Here is a 23,046-nt window from a genome sequence, read left to right as displayed (position 1 = left end):
TATCTACTTAACACAATTAATTGCTTATTTTTTCTCAAAAGCAAAATATTAAAATGACAAAAAATATTATAAGATATACAAGAACAGTTTTTTCATTAAAATGATTATCTAGCTTTACTTTTACCCTAAATTATAGCTTAATTTTGGCAAGAATTAAAGTATTCTCAACCAAAACTTAAGGACTATCAGATATAAAAGGCTCAGAGATATAATTAAAACCATGGGCATTTATTATAAATCAATTGTTTTGACATTTCACAATTGTGTAACATCAGTATTTTAAAACAGAGTATTAAACTTGTACTCTAGAACACCTGATCTGCCACTTGTTAACAAGCTGTGGGCAAGTTACCTAATGTCTGTTTTCTCATCTGTACAGCCTAATAAACAGAAAGCATACGAAAATGCTAGTACTTTAAAAAGGTCAAAAATATAACAGCAACCAAATTTAATTTCTTTTATCATCAAATGTTAAGATACATTTTCTTCAGTATTAAGAATCTTTATTCTTAATATAAAAGAAATATCACATCTTAAAAAAATTTTTTTAAAGATTTTATTTATTTACCTGACAGAGAGAGAGATCACAAGTAGGCAAAGAGGCAGTCAGAGGGAGAGGGGAAAGCAGGCTCCCCGCTGAGTAGAGAGCCTGATGCGGGGCTCGTTCCCAGGACCCTGAGATCATGACCCGAGCCGAAGGCAGAGGCTTAACCCACTGAGCCACCCAGGCTCCCCATATCTTACAAATTTTATATTTATAGCTGAATATTTCTTCAATCATCACTGTCACTTTCTGATTCACTCAGCTGCAAATCATTTCCTAAAATAAAAAAAAAAGTCAAAACTGTAGTAATTATTTTATATTTTCATATTCAGTGTATTTACTTCTGGATAACATAAATATCATGCAAAATATAACACGATGGGTGAACCATTTAGCCACCATTTTGTCACTAATAACTAGATTGCTTATCCTATAATTTAGTCATATCATTAGTAATACCAAAAATTAATACTGCTTGTAAAGAAAACATACACCATCAATCTTCAGCATAGTTTTGTCACCTGGCATCTTTTTAAGTCTTCTTTCACCCACCAACACCACCTTCCTTTGTTACTCCCACTGATTTAATTACATCAGGTAATAAGAAAAAATGTGGTTTAGAAGATCAGCCTAAGGCATTTTGAAGAGTGTAAAAATGTTATGCAATTTTGTACTTAAAATTCAGTCAAAATATTAAATAGTATATGTTAAGAGTAACTCATCATTAGGTCTGTTTATAATTCAATGATGTACTTATAGCAATGGAACTTACATTCCATGGGAAGACAGAGAGTAAATAAAGAAATATATAATATGATGCCAAGTAGGGATAAATACTATGAAAAATGAAGATAGGTATGAGAAGAGTGGTGAGAAGTCCTATTTTAGACAGGATAGTTGATAAGGCCTCCTTGAAGGGTGGCATTTGAACAGAGATCCAACCGTAGAGAGAAAGTCCTATTAATGTGGATAGAGGACAGATACTTTCCAGGCTCAGAACAGCACATACAAATGCCCTAAGGCAGAAGCATGCTTGCTGTGTTCTCTGACAGCAAGAAGGCCCTGCAGCCAGAGTGGAATGAATGAGGAAGAGATGATAGGAAATGAGGTCAGAAAGATATCCAGATATCCAGAAGACTGGTTTATAGGTTATGATAAAAACTTTGGATTTTGTTTTAAATGTAACGGGAATTCATCAGAAAATTTTAAGTAAGCAACTGACTTGAAATGTTGTTTAACAGTGAATATGGGGGCACCTGGGTGGCTGAGTCATTAAGCGTCTGTCTTGGGCTCAGTTCATGATCCTGGGTCCTGGGATCCAGCCCCACATCGGGGTCCGTGCTCCATGGGAAGCCTGTTCTCCCTCTCCTACTCCCCCTGCTTGTGTTCCTTCTCTTGCTGTCTCTCTCTCTGTCAAATAAATAAAATCTTAGAACTTACAGTACTATCAAAAGTACTGGATACAGACATGAGAGAAAGAGAAAAGTGAAGAAAGACCCCAAGTGTTTCTGATCTAGACTAGATGGTGGTATCATTTACTGAGATAAGAAATGCCAGGGGAACAAGAGTTGTGAGAAAAATCACAAGTTCAATTTTCAGCATGACGCATTTGAGATACACCGTAAATATTTAAGTAAATATGTTGTAGGCAATTGGATATACAATTCGGGAGCTCTAGGTAGAGGTTACTCCTGGAATTAAGATTTGGGAGTCACTAACTGCAGGGGTTTCTTTGAACACATGGGACTGGATAATACCATTTGAGTAGTAAATTAAAATGGTAAAAATATTCTCATATTTTTAAACTACTCCAAAATCAACAAAAAGCTGGCATAATTTGAAGCTCATACCCAATTTAAGAGGAGTAGTTTCTAGGCCATAAATAAGCTGTTATAAGAGAGCTGAGTCCACTGCATGAACTCCAGAACTATTGCATTCTTCAATAAAGAAATTTGCTAAAGCTTCTTTTGTGTATCTGGTTCCCAAGACCATTTTATACTTTTCAAGGTTTAAGTTTCCATTTATTACACAACTATTCTGTGGGATAAGAATGTTCAACTTGATACGATGTCATAATAAGTTTCTTAGGTCAAACCCAAATGTTCCACTTCTGGAGTTCCACAGAAGTTCCACTTCTGTTAATAGACCTCATGTTGTACAGGTCATATGCATGTATTACCATGCTGTTGAAATGTTTGGTTGATTTTGAATGTATCAGATTAGCCTGTGAACATGACATGCTGGTAAAGGAAACACATTTGCAATCGAAATGGTAATTATGACTTGGAAAAAAGAGTTTACACATAGCAAATGCACACAGACTCCTAAGCCAATAGTTTTCAATGAAAAAAATACTGTTCCGTTAGAGATGTTACAGAAATTTATATGAAGTGTTGCTTGTCCAGATGATTTGCAGATTGCTAGTGTCATTTTGTGGGAGGGAATTTAGGAATGGCAAATGTCTTAAAATGAATGGACCAGTCTTGCACAATAACGAAGTCTGTTACATTCTGCAAAACTTTTGAAAGTCCAGTAGTATATTCATGTAAATGGAAGACCTGCTAGGTGGAACCTAATTTCAGTTTTATAAACTAAAGAATTCTTTTACACAGATTTAAAATTTACTGAAATTTACAAGGATGGAACTATCATGTAAACTGAAAGAATACTTTGTTTTTTCCAGAACTTTACAAAGATTTTCTTTATTTAATTGTTTTGGAAAACATATTAGTGATATCAATGCTTTTCTAATCCCTATTTCAACAAAATAAATAGAAAAATTGTTGACATTATGAATGGTATGTTGTCTTGCTTTTCTTAATTCTAAATTGATTTATTAAAGATTTCAAGCTATACTACAAAGCTGTAGTAATCAAAACAGTATGGTACTGGCACAAAACAGACATATAGATCAACAGGAGAGAACAGACGGCTCAGAAATAGAACCACATTTATATGGTCAATTAATCTATAACAAAAGAGGCAAGAATGTATAATAAATGGTGCTGAGAAAATTGGGAAAATATATTCAAGAGAATGAAACTGGACCACTGTCGAACATCATACACAAAAATAAACTCAAAATGGATTAAGACCTAAATGTGAGACTTAAAACCATACAAATCCTAGGAAAGAGCATAGGCAGTAATTTCATTGACATCAGCTATTGCGACATTTTTCTAGATAAGTCTCCTAAAGCAAGGGAAACAAAAGCAAAACTAAACTATTAGGACTACATCAAAATAAAAAGCTTTTGCCCAGTAAAGGACCCATCAACAAAACAAAAAGACAGCCTACTGAGTGGGGGAAGTTACTTGCAAATGATATTTTCAATAAGGAGCAAACATCTAAAATATATAAAGAATTTTTATGACTTATTACCAAAAACCAAACAATTACATTAAAAAATGGGCAGAGCCAGTAGAGGCAGGATCTGCTTACACCAAATCCTGCTTTCCTCTACGTGGCAAGTGCATATTTACTGGGTCAGGACTGACTCCGAGCTGGCAGAATGGGCCCCTCCCCCAGAAGACCAGCATAGGCAGCACTCTGCATGCACAAGTCTACTGATTATACCAGGCTTCAAAGAATCATCTTTAGTTCTGATGGGAATAGGACCATGCTGTAATTTTTTTTTTCTTCCTTCCTCCTCCCTCCCCCACCACCCACCTTTGGAATCAGGCTGGTAGTTTTTGTCTGTTAGTTTGTCTTTTTATTTCCTTTTCTCTTTTTCTGGATTAGGCTCCCTTTTTTATGTTTCTTGTTCTTTTTCTCCCCCTTCTTTTTCTTTGGAATCAGGTTTATAGTCTTCTGTTTGTCTCTTTGGGGTTTTTTGTTGTTGCTGCTGCTTTTCCTTTTCTCTCTCTCTCTCTCTCTTTTTGTTTTTGAATCAGGATTTCTTTTTAATTTTTTTTCCTCTTTCTTTTTTTTCCAGGCTTATTTTAACAAACAAAGCACACCCGGTTAAAGGTCCAAACACTACCTACTGCAAGCAAGGAGGAATCCTGCAGAGGACTGATCTGTGGGAAAGAGCAGCCAAAATGCAACAGCAGAGTGCACACAACATACACTAGAAACACTTCCTGAAGTGCCAGCCCTTGGACAGTGTATGATTCTTTTTTAATATAGTATTACTCTCAGGTACAGGAAACATAATAAGCTTTCATAACTCACAAAAGACAGAAACTGAGTCAAAATAACAAGACAGAGAAATTTTCCCCAAAAGAAAGTTCAGGAAGATACCACAACCAGGGACTTGCTCAAAGCAGATATAAGCAATATGTCTGAACTAGAATTTAAATCAACAGTTATAAGATTACTAGTGGGACTTGAAAAAAGCATAGAAGACACCAAAGAGACCCTTGCTGCACAGATAAAAGGACCTAAGGCTAGTCAGGCTGAAATTAAAAATGCTATAACTGAGATACAAAACAGGCTAAATATAATCACAGTGAAGATGGAAGAAACAGGAATGAATAGGTGATACAGAAGATAAAATTAAAGAAAATAATGAAGCTGGAAAAAAGAGGAAAATAAAACTATTAGATTATGAAGGAAGACTTAGGGATCTCAGTGATTCCATAAATTGAAAAAATATCTGTATCATAGGAGTCCCAAAAAAAGAAGAGTGGGGAAAAGGGGTAGAATGTTTATTTGAACAAATTACAGCTGAGAACTTAACTAATCTAGGGGAAGGAAACAGGCATTCTAGTCCAAGTGGCACAGAGAACTTCCCTCAAAAATCAACAAAAACAGGTCAACACCAAGACATATTATAATGAAACTTGCAAAATACAAAGATAAAGAAAGAATTCTGAAAACAGCTCAGGAGAGAAAGTCCTTAGCCTATAAGGGTAGACACATAAGGTTAGCAGCAGACTTGTCCATAGACACCTGGCAGGCTACAAAGGATGGGCATGATATAATCAACTTACTAAATAGGAAAAATATGCAGCTGGAAATACTTTGTCTAGCAAGACTGTCATTCAGAATAGAAGGAGAGATAAAGAGTTTCTAAAGCAAGCAAAAAATAAAGGAGTTTGTGAAAACTAAACCAGCTCTGCAAGAAATATTAAAGGGGACCCTTTGAATAGGAAAGTGATACAGAAAGCAACAAACACTAGATAGAAACAGAGACAACCCATGGGAACAGCAACTTTACAGGTAATACAATGGAACCAAATTCATCTTTCAATAGTTATTCTGAATGTAAATGGACTAAATAAATCAAAAGATACAGGGAAGCAGAACTGACTAAAAAAAAAAAGTCCCATTGATAATGCTGCTTACAAGAGATTCATTTTAGACCCAAAGACACCTCTAGACTGAAAGTGAGGGGATAGAGAACGATTTATCATGCTAAAGGACATCAAAAGAAAGCAGGAGTAGCCATATTTATTTCAGACAAACTAGATTTTAAACCAAAGACTGTAGTAAGAGATGAAAAAGGACACGATATCATAATAAAGGGTTCTATCCAACAAGAAGCTCTAATAATTGTAAATATTTATGCCCCTAACTTGGAAGCAGCCAAAAATATAAACCAATTAAAACAAACTTAAGGAAACTCATTGATAATAACACAATAATGGTACAGGACTTTAACTTCCCGCTCACAACAATAAACAGATCATGTAAGCTGGGCTTTGAATGACACACTGGACCAGATGGACTTAATTTATATTCAGAGCATCTCATTCTAAAGCAGCAGAATATACATTCTTTTCAAGTATACATGGAATATTCTCCAGAATAGATCACATAATGGGTCACAAATCAGGCCTCAAGTAGTACAAAAAGATTAAGATCATACCATGCAAATTTTCAGACCATAATGCCATGAAATTTGAAGTCAACCACAGGAAAAAAATTTGGAAAGAACACAAATACATGGAGGTTAAAGAACACCCTACTAAAAAATGAATGGGTTAACCAGAAAATTAAAGAAGAATTGAAAAAATACATGTTACGCTGAAAAAATAAATAAAATGGAAAAAAAATGGAAAAAAAAAGAAAAAAAATACATGGAAGCAAATGAAAATGAAAAGACAACAGTATAAAATCTTTGGGATGAAGCAAAGGCAGTCATAAAAAGGAAGTACATAACAATACAGTCCTTCCTCAAGAACCTAATCTTACACCTAAAGGAGTTAGAAAAAGAACAACAAATAAAGCTTAATCCAGCAGGAGAAGGGAAATAATGAATATCTGAGCAGAAATAAATGATATAAAAACCAAAAATATAGAACAGGTCAATGAGACTAGGAGCTGGTTCTTTGAAAGAATTAATAAAATTGATATCCCCCAAGCCAGACTTATCAAAAAGAGAAACGACCCAAATAAAGAAAATCACTAATGAAGGCAAAGAGATCACAACCAATACTGAAGAAATACAAACAACTATAAAGAGAATACTATGAGCAATTATATGCCAACAAATTAAGCAATCTGGAAAAAATGGATAAATTCCTACAAACATACAAAACTACCAAAACTGAAGCAGGAAGAAATAGAAAATTTGAATAGACCCATAACCACCTAAGAAATTGAATCAGTAATCAAAATCTCCCAACAAATAAGAGTCCAGGGGCAGACGGCTTCCCAGGGGAATTCTGCCAAACATTTGAAGAATCAATACGTATTCTTCTTAAACTATTCCAAAAAATAGGAGAAGAATAAATGAAACAAGATGGGATTGGGAGGGAGACAAACCATAAATGACTCTTAATCTCACAAAACAAACTGGGGGTTGCTGGGGGGAGGTGGGGTTGGGAGAGGGGGAGGGGGTTATGGACATTGGGGAGGGTATGTGCTATCATGAGTGCTGTGAAGTGTGTAAACCTGGCGATTCACAGACCTGTACCCCTGGGGATAAAAATACATTATATGTTTATAAAAAAAAAAAAATTGGAAGGGGAGGCGAACCATAAGAGACTATGGACTCTGAAAAACAACCGGAGGGTTTTGAAGGGTCAGGGGTGGGAGGTTGGGGGAACAGGTGGGTAATAGGGAGGGCACGTTTTGCATGGAGCACTGGGTGTTGTGCAAAAACAATGAATACTGTTACACTGAAAAAATAAACAAAAAATTAAAAAAACAAAACAAACAAACAAAAAAACACAAAAAATAGAAATGGAAAGAAAATTTCCAAACTCATTCTATGAGGCCAACATTATTTTGATTCCAAAACCAAATAAAGACCCCACTACAAAGGAGAATTACAGACCAACATATCTGATAAACATGGATGCAAAAATTCTCAAGTTACTAGCTAATCAAATCCATTAGCACATTAAAACAACTGTTCACAAAGGTTGATATCCAGGATCTATAAAGAACTTCTCAAACTCAACACACACAAAACAGATAATCATATCAAAAAATGGGCAGAAGATATGAACAGACACTTTTCCAACGAAGACATACAAATGGCTATCAGACACATGAAAAAATGTTCATCATCACTAGCCATCAGGGAGATTCAAATTAAAACAACATTGAGATACCACCTAACACCAGTTAGAATGGCCAAAATTAGCAAGACAGGAAACAACGTGTGTTGGAGAGGATGTGGAGAAAGGGGAACCCTCTTACACTGTTGGTGGGAATGCAAGTTAGTGCAGCCACTTTGGAGAACAGTGTGGAGATTCCTGAAGAAATTAAGAATAGAGCTTCCCTATGACCCTGCAATTGCACTGCTGGGTATTTACCCCAAAGATACAGATGTAGTGAAAAGAAGGGACACTTGTACCCCAATGTTTATTGCAGCAATGGCTACGGTCGCCAAACTGTGGAAAGAACCAAGATGCCCTTCAACGGATGAATGGATAAGGAAGATGTGGTCCATATACACAATGGAGTATTATGCCTCCATCAGAAAGGACGAATACCCAACTTTTGTAGCAACATGGATGGGACTGGAAGAAATTATGCTGAGCGAAATAAGTCAAGCAGAGAGAGTCAAGTATCATATGGTCTCACTTATTTGTGGAGCATAACAAATAACATGGAGGACATGGGGAGATGGAGAGGATAAGGGAGTTGAGGGAAATTCGAAGGGGAAGTGAACCATGAGAGACTATGGACTCTGAAAAACAACCAGAGGGTTATGAAGGGGCAGCAGGGGGTGGGGGGGTGGGGGGGGTGGGAGGTTGAGGAACCAGGTGGTGGGTAATAGGGAGGGCACGTACTGCATGGAGCACTGGGTGTGATGCCAAAACAATGAACACTGTTATGCTGTAAATAAAGAAATAAAAATAAATTAAAAAAAAAAAAAACAACTGTTCACCATGACCAAGTGGGATTTATTCCTGGGCTGCCGGGGTGGTTCAATATCTGCAAATCAATCATCATGATACACCACATTAATAAAAGAAAGCATAAGGTCTCAATAGATACAGAAACAGCGTTTGACAAAATACATCATCCTCTCTTGATAAAAACCCTGAAGAAGGGATGCCTGGGTGGCTTAGTCGGTTAAGCATTTGCCTTCAGCTCAGGTCATGATCCCAGGGTCCTGGGATTGAGTCCCACATCGGGCCTCTTGCTCAGCAAGAAGGCTGCTTCTCCCTCTGCCTGCCTCTCCCCCTGCTTGTGCTATCTCTCTTTCTGGCAAGTAAATAAATAAAATCTTTTTTAAAAAACCCTGAAGAAAGTAGGGATAGAAGGAATATACCTCAACATTGTAAAAGCCATATATGAAAGAGCCACAGCTATTATCATGCTCAATGAAGAAAAACTGAGAGCTTTTCCCCTAAGGTCAGGAAAAAGACAGTGATGGCCACTCTCACCACTGTTGTTCAACATAGACCTAGAAGTCCAACCCTCAGCAGTCAGAAAACAAAAAGAAATAAAAGGCATCCGAATCAGCAAGGAAGAATTCAAACTTTCTTTCTTCATAGACTACATGATACTCTACATAGAAAACCCAAAAGACTCCACCAGAAAATTGCTAGAACTGATATAGGAATTCAGCAAAGTCACAGGGTGTAAAATCAACACACAGAAGCCTGTTGCATTTCTATGCACCAATAATGAAGCAGCAGAAATAGAAATCAAGGACTCAATCCCATTTACAATTGCACCAAAAACCCTAAGATACCTAGGAATAAACCTAACCTAAGAGGTAAAAGATCTGTACTCTGAAAACTACAGAACATCTACAAAAGAAATTGAAGAAGACACAAAGAAATGTAAAAACATTCTACACACATGGGTTGGAAGAACAAATATTGTTAAAATATCTCTACTTCCCAAAGCAATCTACACATTCAGTACAATCCCTATCAAAATAACATGAGCATTTTTCTTCACAGAACTAGAACAGACAATTCTAAAATTTGTATGGAACCCAAAAAGACCCTGAATAGCTAAAGTAATGTTGAAAAATAATAGCTTGCTTCCCTCTCTTTTTTTCTTTTCCCCTTCCTGTATGTTTATCTGTTTTCTTTCTTAAATTCCACGTATGAGTGAGATCATACAGTATTTGTCTTTAAACAAGCCACAAGTGACTCTTAATGACAGAGAACAAACAGGGCTGATGAAGGGAGGTGGGTGGGGGGTGGGCTAGATGGGTGAGAGGTATTAAAGAGGGCACTTGATGTGATGAGCACGGAGTGTTGCATGTAAGTGATGAATCACTGATTCTACTCCTGAGATCAATATTACATCATATGTTAACTAACAAAATTTAAATTAAAAAAAAAAGGAAGAAAAAGAAGAGCAAAGTGGGAGACATCACATTTCTGACTTGAAACTGTATTACAAAGCTGTAATCATCAAAACAGTATGGCACTGGCACAAAAACAGACACGTAGATCAGTGGAACAGAGCAGGGAACCCAAAAATGGACCCACAACTATATGGTCAATGAATCTTTGACAAAGCAGGAAAGAATATGCAATGGAAAAAAATACATTCTCTTTAAATAGTGTTGGGAAAATTGGACAGCCACATGCAGAAGAATGAAACTGGACCACTTTCTTACAACATACACAAAAATAAATTCTAAAGGGATTGAAGACCTAAATGTAAGACAGGAATCCATCAAAATCCTAGAGGCAGCAACCACTTTCATCCCAGCTGCAACAACTTCTTACTAGACACATGTCTGGAGGAAAGGGAAACAAAATAAAAAATGAAGTACTGGGACTTCATCAAGAGAAAAAAACTTCTGCACAGCAAAGGGAACAATCAACAAAACTAAAAGGCAGTGTATGGAATGGGAGAAGATATTTGCAAATGACATATTGGATATAAAGAACTAATAAAACTCAATATCCCCAAAATAAAAAAAAAATCAGTTAAGAAATGGGTAGAAGACATGAACAGATATTTCTCCAAAGAAGATATACAAATGACTAAAAGACTGATGAAAAAATGCTCAACACTCATCAGGGAAATACAGATTAAAACACAATGAGATACAGACTCACACCTGTCCGAATGGTTGAAGTTAACAATACAAGAAACAACAGATGTGGAGAAAAGAGAACCCTCTTACACCGTTGGTGGGAATACAAACTGAGGCAGCCACTCTGGAAAACAGTATGGAGGTTCCTCAAAAAGTTAAAAATACAACCTAGCAATTGCACTAGTAGGTATTTATCCAATGGATACAAAAATACTGATTTGAAGGGGCACATGAACCCCAACATGTACAGAATAACTACCCACATAGCCAAAACATGGAAAGAGCCCCAATGTCCATCAACATATGCAATATGCACAGCATATTGCATATGATGAGTGGATGAAGGTGTGGTATACATACACAATACATACACAATAGAATATTACTCACCGACCAAAAAGAATGAAATCTTGCCATTTGCAATAAGTTGGATGGAGCTAGAGAATATTATGTTAAGCAAAATAAGTAAGTCAGAAAAAGACAAATACCATATGATTTCATCCATATGTGGAATTTAAGAAACAAAACAGATGATCATAGGGGAAGAGAAGGAAAAATAAAGTAAGATAAAGACAGAGAGGGAGGCAAACCATAAGAGACCTTTATATATAGACAACAAACTAAAGTTTGCTTCAGGGAAAGTGGGTTGGGGAATGGGGTAAGTGGGTGATGGGCATTAAGTAGGGCACTTGATGTAATGAGCACTGGGTGTCATATGCAACTGACGAATCACTAAATTATACCCTTGAAGCTAATACTACACTATATGTGAACTGACTTGAATTTAAATAAAATCTTGAAAGAAAAAATAAATGGGTAGAAGATCCAAACAGACATTTTTCCAAATAAGTCATACAGATGGTCAACAGACACATGAAAAGATGCTCAAGATCACTCATCATCAGGGAAATGCAAATCAAAACCAAAATGAGATATCACCTTACACCTGTCAGAATGGCTAAAATCAGAAAGACAATAAATAACAAGTATTGGTGGGGATGAGAGGAAAAGTAACTCTTATACACTGTTGGTAGGAATGTAAATTGGAGCATCAAGTGGGAAACAGTATGTAGGTTCTTCAAAAAAATTAAAAATAGAAATATTATATGATCCAATAATTCCACCCCTGAGTATTCTCTCAAAGAAAATGTAAACCCTATTTCAAAAAGATATACATACCCCTATGTTTATCATAGCATTATTTACAATAGCCCAGATATGGAAGCAACCTGAGCCTCAGGAGGATAAAGAATATGTGTTATGTATCTACAATGAAATATTATGCAGTCATAAAAAGGATGAGATCATTCCATTTGTGATGACATGGATGAAACTAGAAGGTGTTATGCTAAGTGGGAGAAGACTGAGAAAGACAATAACTATATAATTTCAGTTATATGAGGAATGTAAAAAAAAATGAACAAAAAGCAGAATCAGACCTATAAATCCAGAGAACTGATGGTTGTCAGAGAGGAAGAGAAACAAGGACAGGTAAAATGGGAACAGGTGATTGGGAGATATAGGCTTGCAGCTGAGGAACGAACAAGTCACAGGAATAAATTAGGCACAGAATAAGGAATATAGCCAATGATATTATAATTGCATAGTGACAGACAGTAGCTAAACTTGAGGTGAGCACAGCATATTGCATAAACTTGTGGAATCACTATGTTGAAATGTAACATTTTTGTGTCAACTACACTCTAATAAAACAATTTTTAATAAATAAATTTATTATTTAAAGTACATAAACAAATGGCTACTTTATTGTGTTCTGGTATAACCACGCTTGAATATTTACAAAGTGGAATGCGTATTACTTTACTATAAGTTATTTTAATTTTGTCTTAATATTGTATTATTTTCAAAGATGTATGTACCTAGGTGATACTAAGTTATGAAATTCACTTCAAGATAGTTAAAGGGGACTTTAAAATATCTTTTATAAAAGATGGTATTGGGTCTGATAAGGTTAAAAAAATGAGATCATTGTAGTAACAGTAAGAGGATTTATTTCCCTTTTTAGGAACATTTAATTGGGATAAAATATATCAGAAAAAGAAATTCACCGCTTTTTAAAATTTTTTTAAATTTTTTTAAAGATTTTATTTATTTATTTGACAGAGATCGCAGGTAGGCAGAGAAGCAGGCAGAGAGAGAGGAGGAAGCAGGCTCCCTGCTGAGCAGAGAGCCCGATGTGGGGCTCGATCCCAGGATCCTGGGATCATAACCCGAGCTTAAGGCAGAGGCTTTAACCCACTGAGCGCCCCAATTCACCGCTTCTTAAGAGAAATCCCAAATGGTTACTACCAGTATAACAAATCACTACTGGCTTTTGCATATAATTCTTGCATCTACAATTATTTTATTATTCCTATAGTTTGTTGATTCTCCTGAATTTTTTTGTAGACAATTATATTTTCTGTCTTGTTTTCAATTCTTATATCTCATTTCTTATTTTATTGCTTTTATTAGAACATTCAGTACAATGTATGAATGAATAGAATAGAATGTATTAGTGAATAGAAATCATGATATCAGTCTTCCTTGTCTTCTTCCTAACTTGAGAATGCTTGTAGAGTCTAAATTACCATGTCAGCAATAGTTTTGGTTTTTGTAATTAACTTTTATGAAGTTAAAAAATTTTCTTATATTAGGCCTTTGGTAAAAGTTTTAAAATTAATAAATATGAAGTTTTGTTAAAATTAAATTTGCTAAATGATAATATGACTTCATTCTTATAATCTCTTAATGTGGTGAATTATATTGCTAACAATTCAGATATCGAACATTTCTTACATTACAATTACAGGTAATAACCCGTATTTGGTCATGACTTAGCTATCTTGTTTGAAGTGCATGGGTTATCCAATTTTCTAATGTCTTCTTTAGCAATTTTGTAACTGTTCTTTTTTTTTAAGATTTTATTAATTTATTTGAAAGAGAGAGAGTAGGGGGAGCACATGAACAAGGGTGAGGGAAAGGCAGAAGAACAGGGAGGGGGAGAAGCCGACTCCCTGTTAAGCAAGGAGCCCGACACAGGGCTCGATCCCAGGACCCTGGCATCATGACCTGAGCCAAAGACAGCCACTTAAATGACTGAGCCACCTACGTGCCATTCAGTTTTTTTTTAAAGAAAATTTGTGAGGCTATAAATTTCCCTGTAAATATCATTTTGGTTGTACCCTCAAATTACTGAGATATATTATTTTTGATATTACTTAATAGTGAATATTTTATAATTTCCTTATAGTTTCCTTTTAATGTGTAAATTTTCAGGCATGTGCTTTGAAGTTTGCAAGCATGTATTTTAAAATAATTTTTGTTGTTTATGTTTGCATTGTATTATAATCCTATAACATGATCAATAAAATGTGAATTCTTTGAAATAATTTTATTTCCTTTTTCTCAAGAGGAAGAAATTTCTAAAATGTTTTATATATGCCTTAAAAGAATGTCTACTTCACACTTTGGATTGTAGAATTCTATATTTACTATTAGAATAGGTAGGTTAATTATGTAGTTATAAGGCTTTTATACCATTATTAAATTTTGTCCACTTGGTTACGGATGGATTAAATATTCCATTATGACAGAGACTTATAAATAACTCCTCATCTATCAATTTTTATCATAAATATATATACACATACATATAGCTACACATTTTAACATATATGCAAATAAATGGTGAAGATATATAATTATGGGCATATACATTTGTAATTCTTTATCCTCCTGGTGAATGGGAAATTTTGTCATTATTTGGCCATTCAAGAAATCAGACACTCCAATTTTACCTCTTAAGGTAGGAAGATTAGCACTAACGACATTAGTAACTAGAAGTTCAAAAGACATTTCCTGGTCCCTATTTAATTCATAGTTTCAATTTCTCTGCCACCCAGACTTGGCTCCTTCCTTCTTTAGTTCTGTTATTTGGCTAGAGCTAGAGTCAATCCTTCCTAGCTGCTTTCTCTGTTATTAGTAACACAGTGAGATTAGCTTTAAATAAATAAAGTCCCATTCTCCCCCTAAGAGTATAAACCTGTATGCTTTTATTAAATAGCATTTATTGAGCATCTACTATATATCAGGGACTGTGCTAAACATAATTGGTGTCTTCCTGGAGCTTATACTTTAGAAGAAAGTAAATCACACTAAAGATAAACCTTTATAATGATGACATTTGATATAATCAAGATACTGCTCTGAAGTTCTACAAAAAGGGGGATTTGACCTTGTCAGGAAGGTGTCCTTGATAAAGTATGCCTTGAATTGTAATTTAAAGGAGAAAAGGCATAATCTCTTCCAGTCCCGTCACATGTTGCTACAAAAGTTGGGTATTCATCCTTTCTGATGGAGGCATAATACTCCATAGTGCATATGGACCACATGTTTCTTATCCATTCGTCCGTTGAAGGGCATCTTGGTTCTTTCCACAGTTTGGTGACCGTGGCCATTGCTGCTATAAACACTGGGTTACAGATGGCCCTTCTTTTCACTACATCTATATCTTTGGGGTAAATACCCAGTAGTGCAATTACAGGGTCATAGGGAAGCTCTATTTTTAATTTCTTAAGGAATCTCCACACTGTTCTCCAAAGTGCCTGCACCAACTTGCTATGGACTCTGAAAAACAACCTGATGGTTTTGAAGGGGCGGGGGTTGGGAGGTTGGGGGAGCCAGGTGGGGGTATTAAGGAGGGCACATATTGCGTGGAGTACTGGGTGTGTTGCAAAAACAATGAATTCTGTTATGCTGAAAAGAAATTTAAAAAAATAATAATAAAGGAGAAAAAGCTAACTACATGAAAGGAAGGAAGTGTTTCTTCCTGAATGAATAGCAAGGTTATAAGGGCTCTGAGGGGGGTGAAAGTGTTTGAGTACCATGGAAAAAATTAGGTAAACATTGCTAGAACAGAAGGAGCAAGACCATTATAGTAAGATGATTTGTCTCTGTCATAAAAAAAATTACACACAACCCTTGAACAATGTGAGGGGGATTTAGGGGAGCAGACCTTTTATGGTAAAAAATTTGTCTAAAACTTTGACTCCACAAAAACTTAACTACTAATAACCTACTGTTGACCAGAGGCCTTACTGATAAGAGAAACAGTCAATTAACACATATTTTACATGCTATGTGTATTACATATACATGTTCTTAATAACATTAAGAAAATCGTAAGGAAAAGAAAATACATTTATAGTACTAAAAAAAGTCTATTGAAAAAAAATCCATGTATAAGTGGATATGCACCATTCAAACATGTATTGCTTGAGGGTCAACTGTACCAGCTATTGAAAAGTTTAAAGCAGGAGGGGTGAAAAATTGTATTTTAATTATGAAAAGATCAAAATGGCAGCAATGTACATAATGGAGCAAAAAAGGGCTTGACTAGATAAGGGGTAAACCAGTTAGAAAGTCACTGCAGAGTTAAATGCAAGGAATAATAGCAAGTGGAGCTAGAGTGATAGTGGAGATGCAGAGAAGTAGATGAATCTGAGAAATAGTAAGGAGGTAAAATAAGCAGGACTTAATGAAGGGCTGACTACACTATAAAAAGGGATTGGAAGTAAATCCTTGCATATAATTAGGCTTATGGATTATATCATTAGATGAATCCTGCCTTTCACTGAGAGGAAACACAGTACGCTAATGATTATGAGCTGGTTTTGGATAAGGTGAATTTGGGATGCCCTTACTAAAAGATGGTGTTGGACCTCCCTGTTTCCAGAGCTCAGAGTTTGGGTCAGAGATGCAAATTTACAAGTACTAATCACATCAGAAATATGGAAGAGATTATCTAGGGAAAGAATGTAGAGTAAAAAGAAAAAAGACCTAGAATTAAGGCTTGAGAACTCCAGCTTCTAATGACTAAGTAAAAGATTCTAAATTGGCAAAGGAGAAAGAGGAATGTATCTAGAGAGACGGGAGAAAAACCAATAAGACATTATGTCACAAAGTGAAAAGAAAAGGAATGACTCAACAAAAAGGTAATGGTTAATCATAGTATCAAATGAATAAAATAAGAGTTTTTTTTCTCTTCACCCAAATTTTAGATCATAATCACTATGGCTCCACTGTGAATTCTTACTTTTTCAATTACTCATGTTTAATATATACTTACTTAAAGTATTCATCAGAAGGCCACTATTGTCATGAGATCTATTCTGGCCAGCATCCATATCAGAAATCCTGCCATGTGACATGGCAGACATGGCAGGATGTCCTGAGATATAATTCCCTGGATCAGAAGGAGAGGACGTGCACTCTTCATCATCTGAGTCACTGGAACTATCCTCACTACTTGAAGATGATGAATTTTTGGAATCCGATGAACTATCACAACTACTCATTTGGTCCATTAGACTAGCTTCTGCCTTCAGTTCTGAAAATAAAACAGAAATTAATAGATAGGTTAAATAAATAATATTAAACATAAATATTAAATAAGTAACATAAAATTTGAATGTGTTAGCTTCTAAGAAACAATTGATGAGGAATAAATGAGATTAAACATACATTTATAGCATTTTAAGCATTTTATTTAAAAAGCTCCTCTACCATTAAAAACCTTGGCATTTCACTCAGCGAAAGAAGTCAAGCAGAGAGAGTCAATTATCATATGTTCTAACTCACTTGTGGAGTATAAGGAATAACACAGAGGACACTGGGAGATGGAGAGGAGAAGTGAGTTGGGGGAAATCGGAGGGGGAGACAATCCATGAGAGAATGTGGACTCTGAGAAACAAACAGGGTTTTGGAGGGGAAAAGGGTGGGGGATGGGGTAAGCCTGGTGGTGGGTATTATGGAGGGCACGAATTACATGGAGCACTGGGTATGGTGCATAAACAATGAATTTTGGAACACTGAAAAAAAAATTAAATTTTAAAAAAGACATAGACAATGCCAAATCTAAATGCTACACTTAGACCATTATATTTAATTAAATATATATGTAATTTAAGTAAAGAATGTGAAAAATTGAAACTGTAAAAATTAAATCTATTTTGGCAGAAACTACCCTCCAAATCCTCTTACTCTCCCAATATGTATATGGAAACAGTACATACAGATGGGTTTCTTTTTTTTTTTTCTAGCTGTTCTGACTTATAGTTGACAAAACTGTATATTTAAAGTGTACGACAGGCTCCCCAGCCCCAGTGTAAAAAGCAGTTTGGCCTCAGAAAACACTTTGCCTTGAACCAAGAATCTGGACATTCAGTGTGAACAGTTGGGTGATGCTGAGTGGAGAAAGCTCCTGCCTCTGATCCAACAGTTCAAGGTGGTCAGGCTGGTCAGGGGTCTCACAGAGCTGTGTTGCAAGGATGTCAGCTGTGCTCTCTGGGCCAATCCCTCCCTGACTGAGCTTAGGCTGTGCACCAAAAGAGCTGGGTGATGCTGGTATGTACCTTGTGCTCCAGGGCCTGTAGAGCCCCACCTGCAAAATACAGAATTGCTGCCTGATGGGGGCTGGCTGTAGGATCCTGTCCTGTGTGCAGCACTTGTTGCCCAAACTTCACGAACTGCACTTCCCTGATAATTTGTTGGCGGACGCAGGCCTGCAGCTGTTCCGCAAAGGTCTCTTGGACTCCCAGTGTTGCTGTGAGATCCTTCAGCTAGAGTACTGCAACCTGAAGCTGCTAGTTTTGAGCCCCTATCTGTGGTGTTCAAAGGCCAAGCAGCATTCCAAGGAGTTCACGGTGAGCAATGATGACATCTGCAAGGCTGGCATCTGAGTGCTATACAATGGCCCTGTGGACTCTACCTGCCACCAGTTTGAGATGCTCGAGCTGGAGAACTGTGGCCTCATATTGGCCAATGGGAAGAACCTGTGTGGTACTGTGACCTCCAAGGACTCACTGGAGGCACTGGACCTGGGTGACAAGCTGGGTGACCTTGGCATTGCCGAGCTATGCCCCAGAATGCTACACCACAGATCCTGACTCAGGGCCCTGTGGCTCTGGGACTGTGACATCACCACCAGGGGCTATAGAGACCTGTGCCATGTCCTTAGGGCCAAGGAGAGCCTGAAGAGTTGAGCCTGGTGGGCAAAGTCCTGCAGCTTATAGCCGCCTGCTGCCACCACTTCGGCATGACATTGACCCAAAACAGTATCTCATGATGCTGCCGATGAGCAACAACAGTGGCTCTGTTGACACTGTTTGACAGTGGCTGTCAAAGCCTGGCCTTACTCCTGCTGGCCATCCACAGCTTGCACAAGCAGCACTTCAGGCAATAATGACATGCTCTGGAATAGTACAACATCTAATGGACATCTAATGGATGGAGACAGGATTGCCTGCAGGACGGGGAAGGGCTCAAGCTGAGCCTGAGGCCCATCTTCTGAGCAGCCTCCAGCCCCAGCTTCTGAAACCTGCTCTTCTGACAGGCCCTACCTGGGACCCCACAGGGGACTGGCTGCTCCTAGGGGCTTTCACTCTGGTGTCCTAGCTTTGACTGAAGAAAAACACTCAAATCAACTGATTTCTGTGAGAAAATTTTAGATATAATTATTAAAGAGGAAAAAAACCAAAATGTACAACTTAATGCTTTGATATACATTATTCATCACCTCATAGTTTCCATTTGTGTATGTGAGAGAGAGTGTGTGTGTGTGTATGTGTGAGTGATGGGAACATGTAAGATCTGCTCTCTTAGAAAATTTAGACACCATACTACTGGCACAAAAATAGACACATAGACCAATAGAATAGAATAGAAAACCCAGAAATGAACTCACAACTTTGATAAGGCAGGAGAGCATATCCAGTAGGAAAAAGTCTCTTCAACAAATAGCATTGGAGAAATTGGGCAGCAACATGCAAAAGGATGAAACTGGACCACTCTCTTACACCATACACAAAAATAAATGTAAAATGGATTAAAGACCTAACTGTGAGACATGAAACCATTAAAATCCAAGAGGAAAACACAGGCAGTACCTCTTTGACATCAGCCACGGTAACTGCTTACTAGATATGTCTCATGAGGCAAGGAAACAAAGGCAAAAATAAACTATTATTAGGACTTCATCAAAATAAAGAGCTTCCATACAGCAAAGAAAACAACAAAACTAAAAGGCATCCTTCAGAATGGGAGAAGATATTTGCAAATGACATATCTGACAAGGAGTTAGTATAAAAAATATATAAAAAACTTATCAAACTTGACACCAAAAAAACACAAATAATCTGATAAAATAATGGGCAGAAGACATGAATAGACGTTTTTCCAATGAAGACAGATGGCTAATAGTCACATGTTATGGAAACAGCCCAAATGTCCATGGGCTGATGAATGGATAAAGAAGATGTGAGATTTATATATGTGAATTATATATATAAACTTTATATATAAATATATATTATATATATACACACATAAAATCCTCCAAGGGAATATTACTCAGCCATAAAAAAAGAATGAAATCTTGTCATTTGTAACAACATGGATAGAGCTAGAGAGTATTATGCTAAGTGAAATAAGTCAGTCAGAGAGACAAATACCATAGGATTTCACTCATGTGGAATTTAAGAAACAAACAAATGAACATAGGGGGAAAAAAGAGAGAGAGGCAAACCAAGAAACATACACTTAACTCTACAAAACAAACTGAGGGTTGGTGGATGGGAGACTGGTGGGGATGGGGTAAATAGGTGATGGGGATTAAGGAATGCACATGTTGTGATGAGCAATGGGTGTTGTATGTGAGTTTTGAATCACTAAATTGTATATCTGAAACTAATATTACACTGTTAACTAACTAGAATTTAAATAAAATCTTTAAAAAATTTAGAGGTTGTGGGTATAAGGAGGGCACATATTGTATAGAGCACTGGGTGTTATACACAAACAATGAATAATGAAACACTACATCAAAAACTAATGATGTTGCTTAGTGAAATAAGTCAATCGGAGAAAGACAACTATCATATGATCTCCCTGATATGAGGACATGGAGAAGCAACATGGGGGTTAGGGGGATAGGAGAAGAATAAATGAAACAAGATGGGATTGGGAGGGAGACAAACCATAAATGACTCTAAATCTCACAAAACAAACTGGGGGTTGCTGGGGGGAGGTGGGGTTGGGAGAGGGGGAGGGTGTTATGGAATTGGGGAGGGTATGTGCTGTCGTGAGTGCTGTGAAGTGTGTAAACCTGGCGATTCACAGACCTGTACCCCTGGGGATAAAAATACATTATATGTTTATAAAAAAAAAAATTGGAAGGGGAGGCGAACCATAAGAGACTATGGACTCTGAAAAACAACCTGAGGGTTTTGAAGGGTCAGGGGTGGGAGGTTGGGGGAACAGGTGGTGGGTAATAGGGAGGGCACGTTTTGCATGGAGCACTGGGTGTTGTGCAAAAACAATGAATACTGTTACGCTGAAAAAATAAATAAATTAAAAAAAAAAAAAACCTAATGATGTATGTGGAGAATGGGGAACCCTCCTACAATGCTGGTGGGAATGCAAGCTGGTGCAACCACTCTGGAAGTTCCGCAAAAAGTTGAAAATAGAGCTACCTTATGACCCAGCAATTGCACTACTGGGTATTTACCCTAAAGATACAAATGTGGTGATCCGAAGGGTCACGTGCACCCGAATGTTTATAGCAGCAATGTCTACAATAGCCAAACTATGGAAAGAACCTAGATGTACATCAACAGGAATGGATAAAGAAGAGATGGTATATATATATATACAATGGAATACTATGCAGCCATCAAAAGAAATGAAATCTTGCCTTCTGCGACCATGTGGGTGGAACTAGAGTGTATTCTGCTTAGTGAAATAAGCCAATCAGAGAAAGACAATTATCATATGATCTCCCTGATATGAGGAAGGTGAGAGGCAACATGGGGGTTTGGGGGGTAGGAAAAGAATAAATGAAACGAGATGGGATCGGGAGGGAGACAAACCATAAGAGACTCTTAATCTCTTAAAACAAACTGAGGGTTGCCGGGGGGCGGGGGCAGGAGAGGGGTAGGGAGAGGGTGGTTGGGTCATGGACATTGGGGAAGGTATGTGCTATGTTGAGTGCTGTGAAGTGTGTAAACCTGGTGATTCACAGAGCTGTACCCTGGGGCTAATAATATATTATATGTTAATTTAAAAAAATTAAAAGAAAAAATAGAGATTTCTAAACGGGAAAAAAATAATGACATATTGTATGGTGACATAACACAATAAAAAAATTTAGACACCATAATGTATATTAGATCCCCAGAACTCATTCATCTTATAACTCAAAATTTTTACCCTTTGACCAATATCTCCTCTTTTTCCCTACCCCTACAGTCCCTGGCAACCACCCTCCTACATGGTATGTATGAGTTTAACTTTTTCAGATTGCTTTCACATGTGATCAAATAATATTTACCTTTCTCTGTGTAGGTTATTTCACTTATTTCTCTGATAGTTTGTTAGTATACGGAAATGTAACTGGTTTTTGTATATTGATTTTGTATTCTGCAACTTGACTGAATTCACTTATTCTAACAGTTTTTTGGTGGAGTCTTTAGGGTTTTTTTAGGCATAAGCTCATGTCATCTGTAGAAACAAATTTATTTCCTCTTTCCAGTTTAGATCCATTTCTTTCTTTTTCTTGCCCAATTGCTCTGGCTAGGATTTTAGTACTATACAGAATAGAAGTAAAGAGAATGTCTTTTCTTTTCTTTTTTTTTTTAAATTTCTTTTTTTTTTAATTATGTTATGTTAGTCATCATACAGTAAATCATTCGTTTTTGATGTAGTGTTTCATGGTTCATTGTTTACATATAACACCCATGCAATACATGCCCTCCTTAATACGCATCACTGGACTCAACTTATCCCCTACCCCAGAACCCTGAGTTTGATTCCCGGAGTCCACTGTCTCTCATGGTTTGTCTCCCCCTGTGAATTTCCCCACTCACTGCAAGTTGGTACAGCCACTTTGGAAAACAATGAGGAGGTTCCTTAAAAAGTTAAAAATAGAGCTACCCTATGACCCAGCAATTGTACACTGGGTATTTACCCCAAAGATAAAAAAAAATAAAAGGGCCATATATACCCCAGTGTTCATAGCAGCAATGTCCACAAT

The 23,046-nt window shown here is 36.8% G+C and overlaps 1 protein-coding gene and 1 pseudogene across 1 annotated transcript in view; one reads left to right on the top strand and one right to left on the bottom strand.

The window, feature by feature from the left end:
- Positions 1–651: 651 nt before the first annotated feature.
- Positions 652–23,046, bottom strand: part of EAF2 (ELL associated factor 2) — a 45,838-nt gene continuing 23,443 nt past the window's right edge. The window contains exons 5-6 of the mRNA XM_046001989.1: positions 17,086–17,346; positions 652–820 (exon numbers count right to left, since the gene is read on the bottom strand). Of these exons, the coding sequence (XP_045857945.1) occupies positions 774–820; positions 17,086–17,346 (308 nt within the window). The 3' untranslated portion in view covers positions 652–773. The remainder of the gene's footprint in view (positions 821–17,085; positions 17,347–23,046) is intronic.
- Positions 18,009–19,000, top strand: LOC123939992 (annotated as a pseudogene).

This window comes from Meles meles, chromosome 4 (assembly GCF_922984935.1).
Source record: "Meles meles chromosome 4, mMelMel3.1 paternal haplotype, whole genome shotgun sequence".
In the NCBI taxonomy this organism is placed as follows: Eukaryota; Metazoa; Chordata; class Mammalia; order Carnivora; family Mustelidae; genus Meles; species Meles meles.
This window is presented reverse-complemented; position numbering and strand designations above follow the sequence as displayed.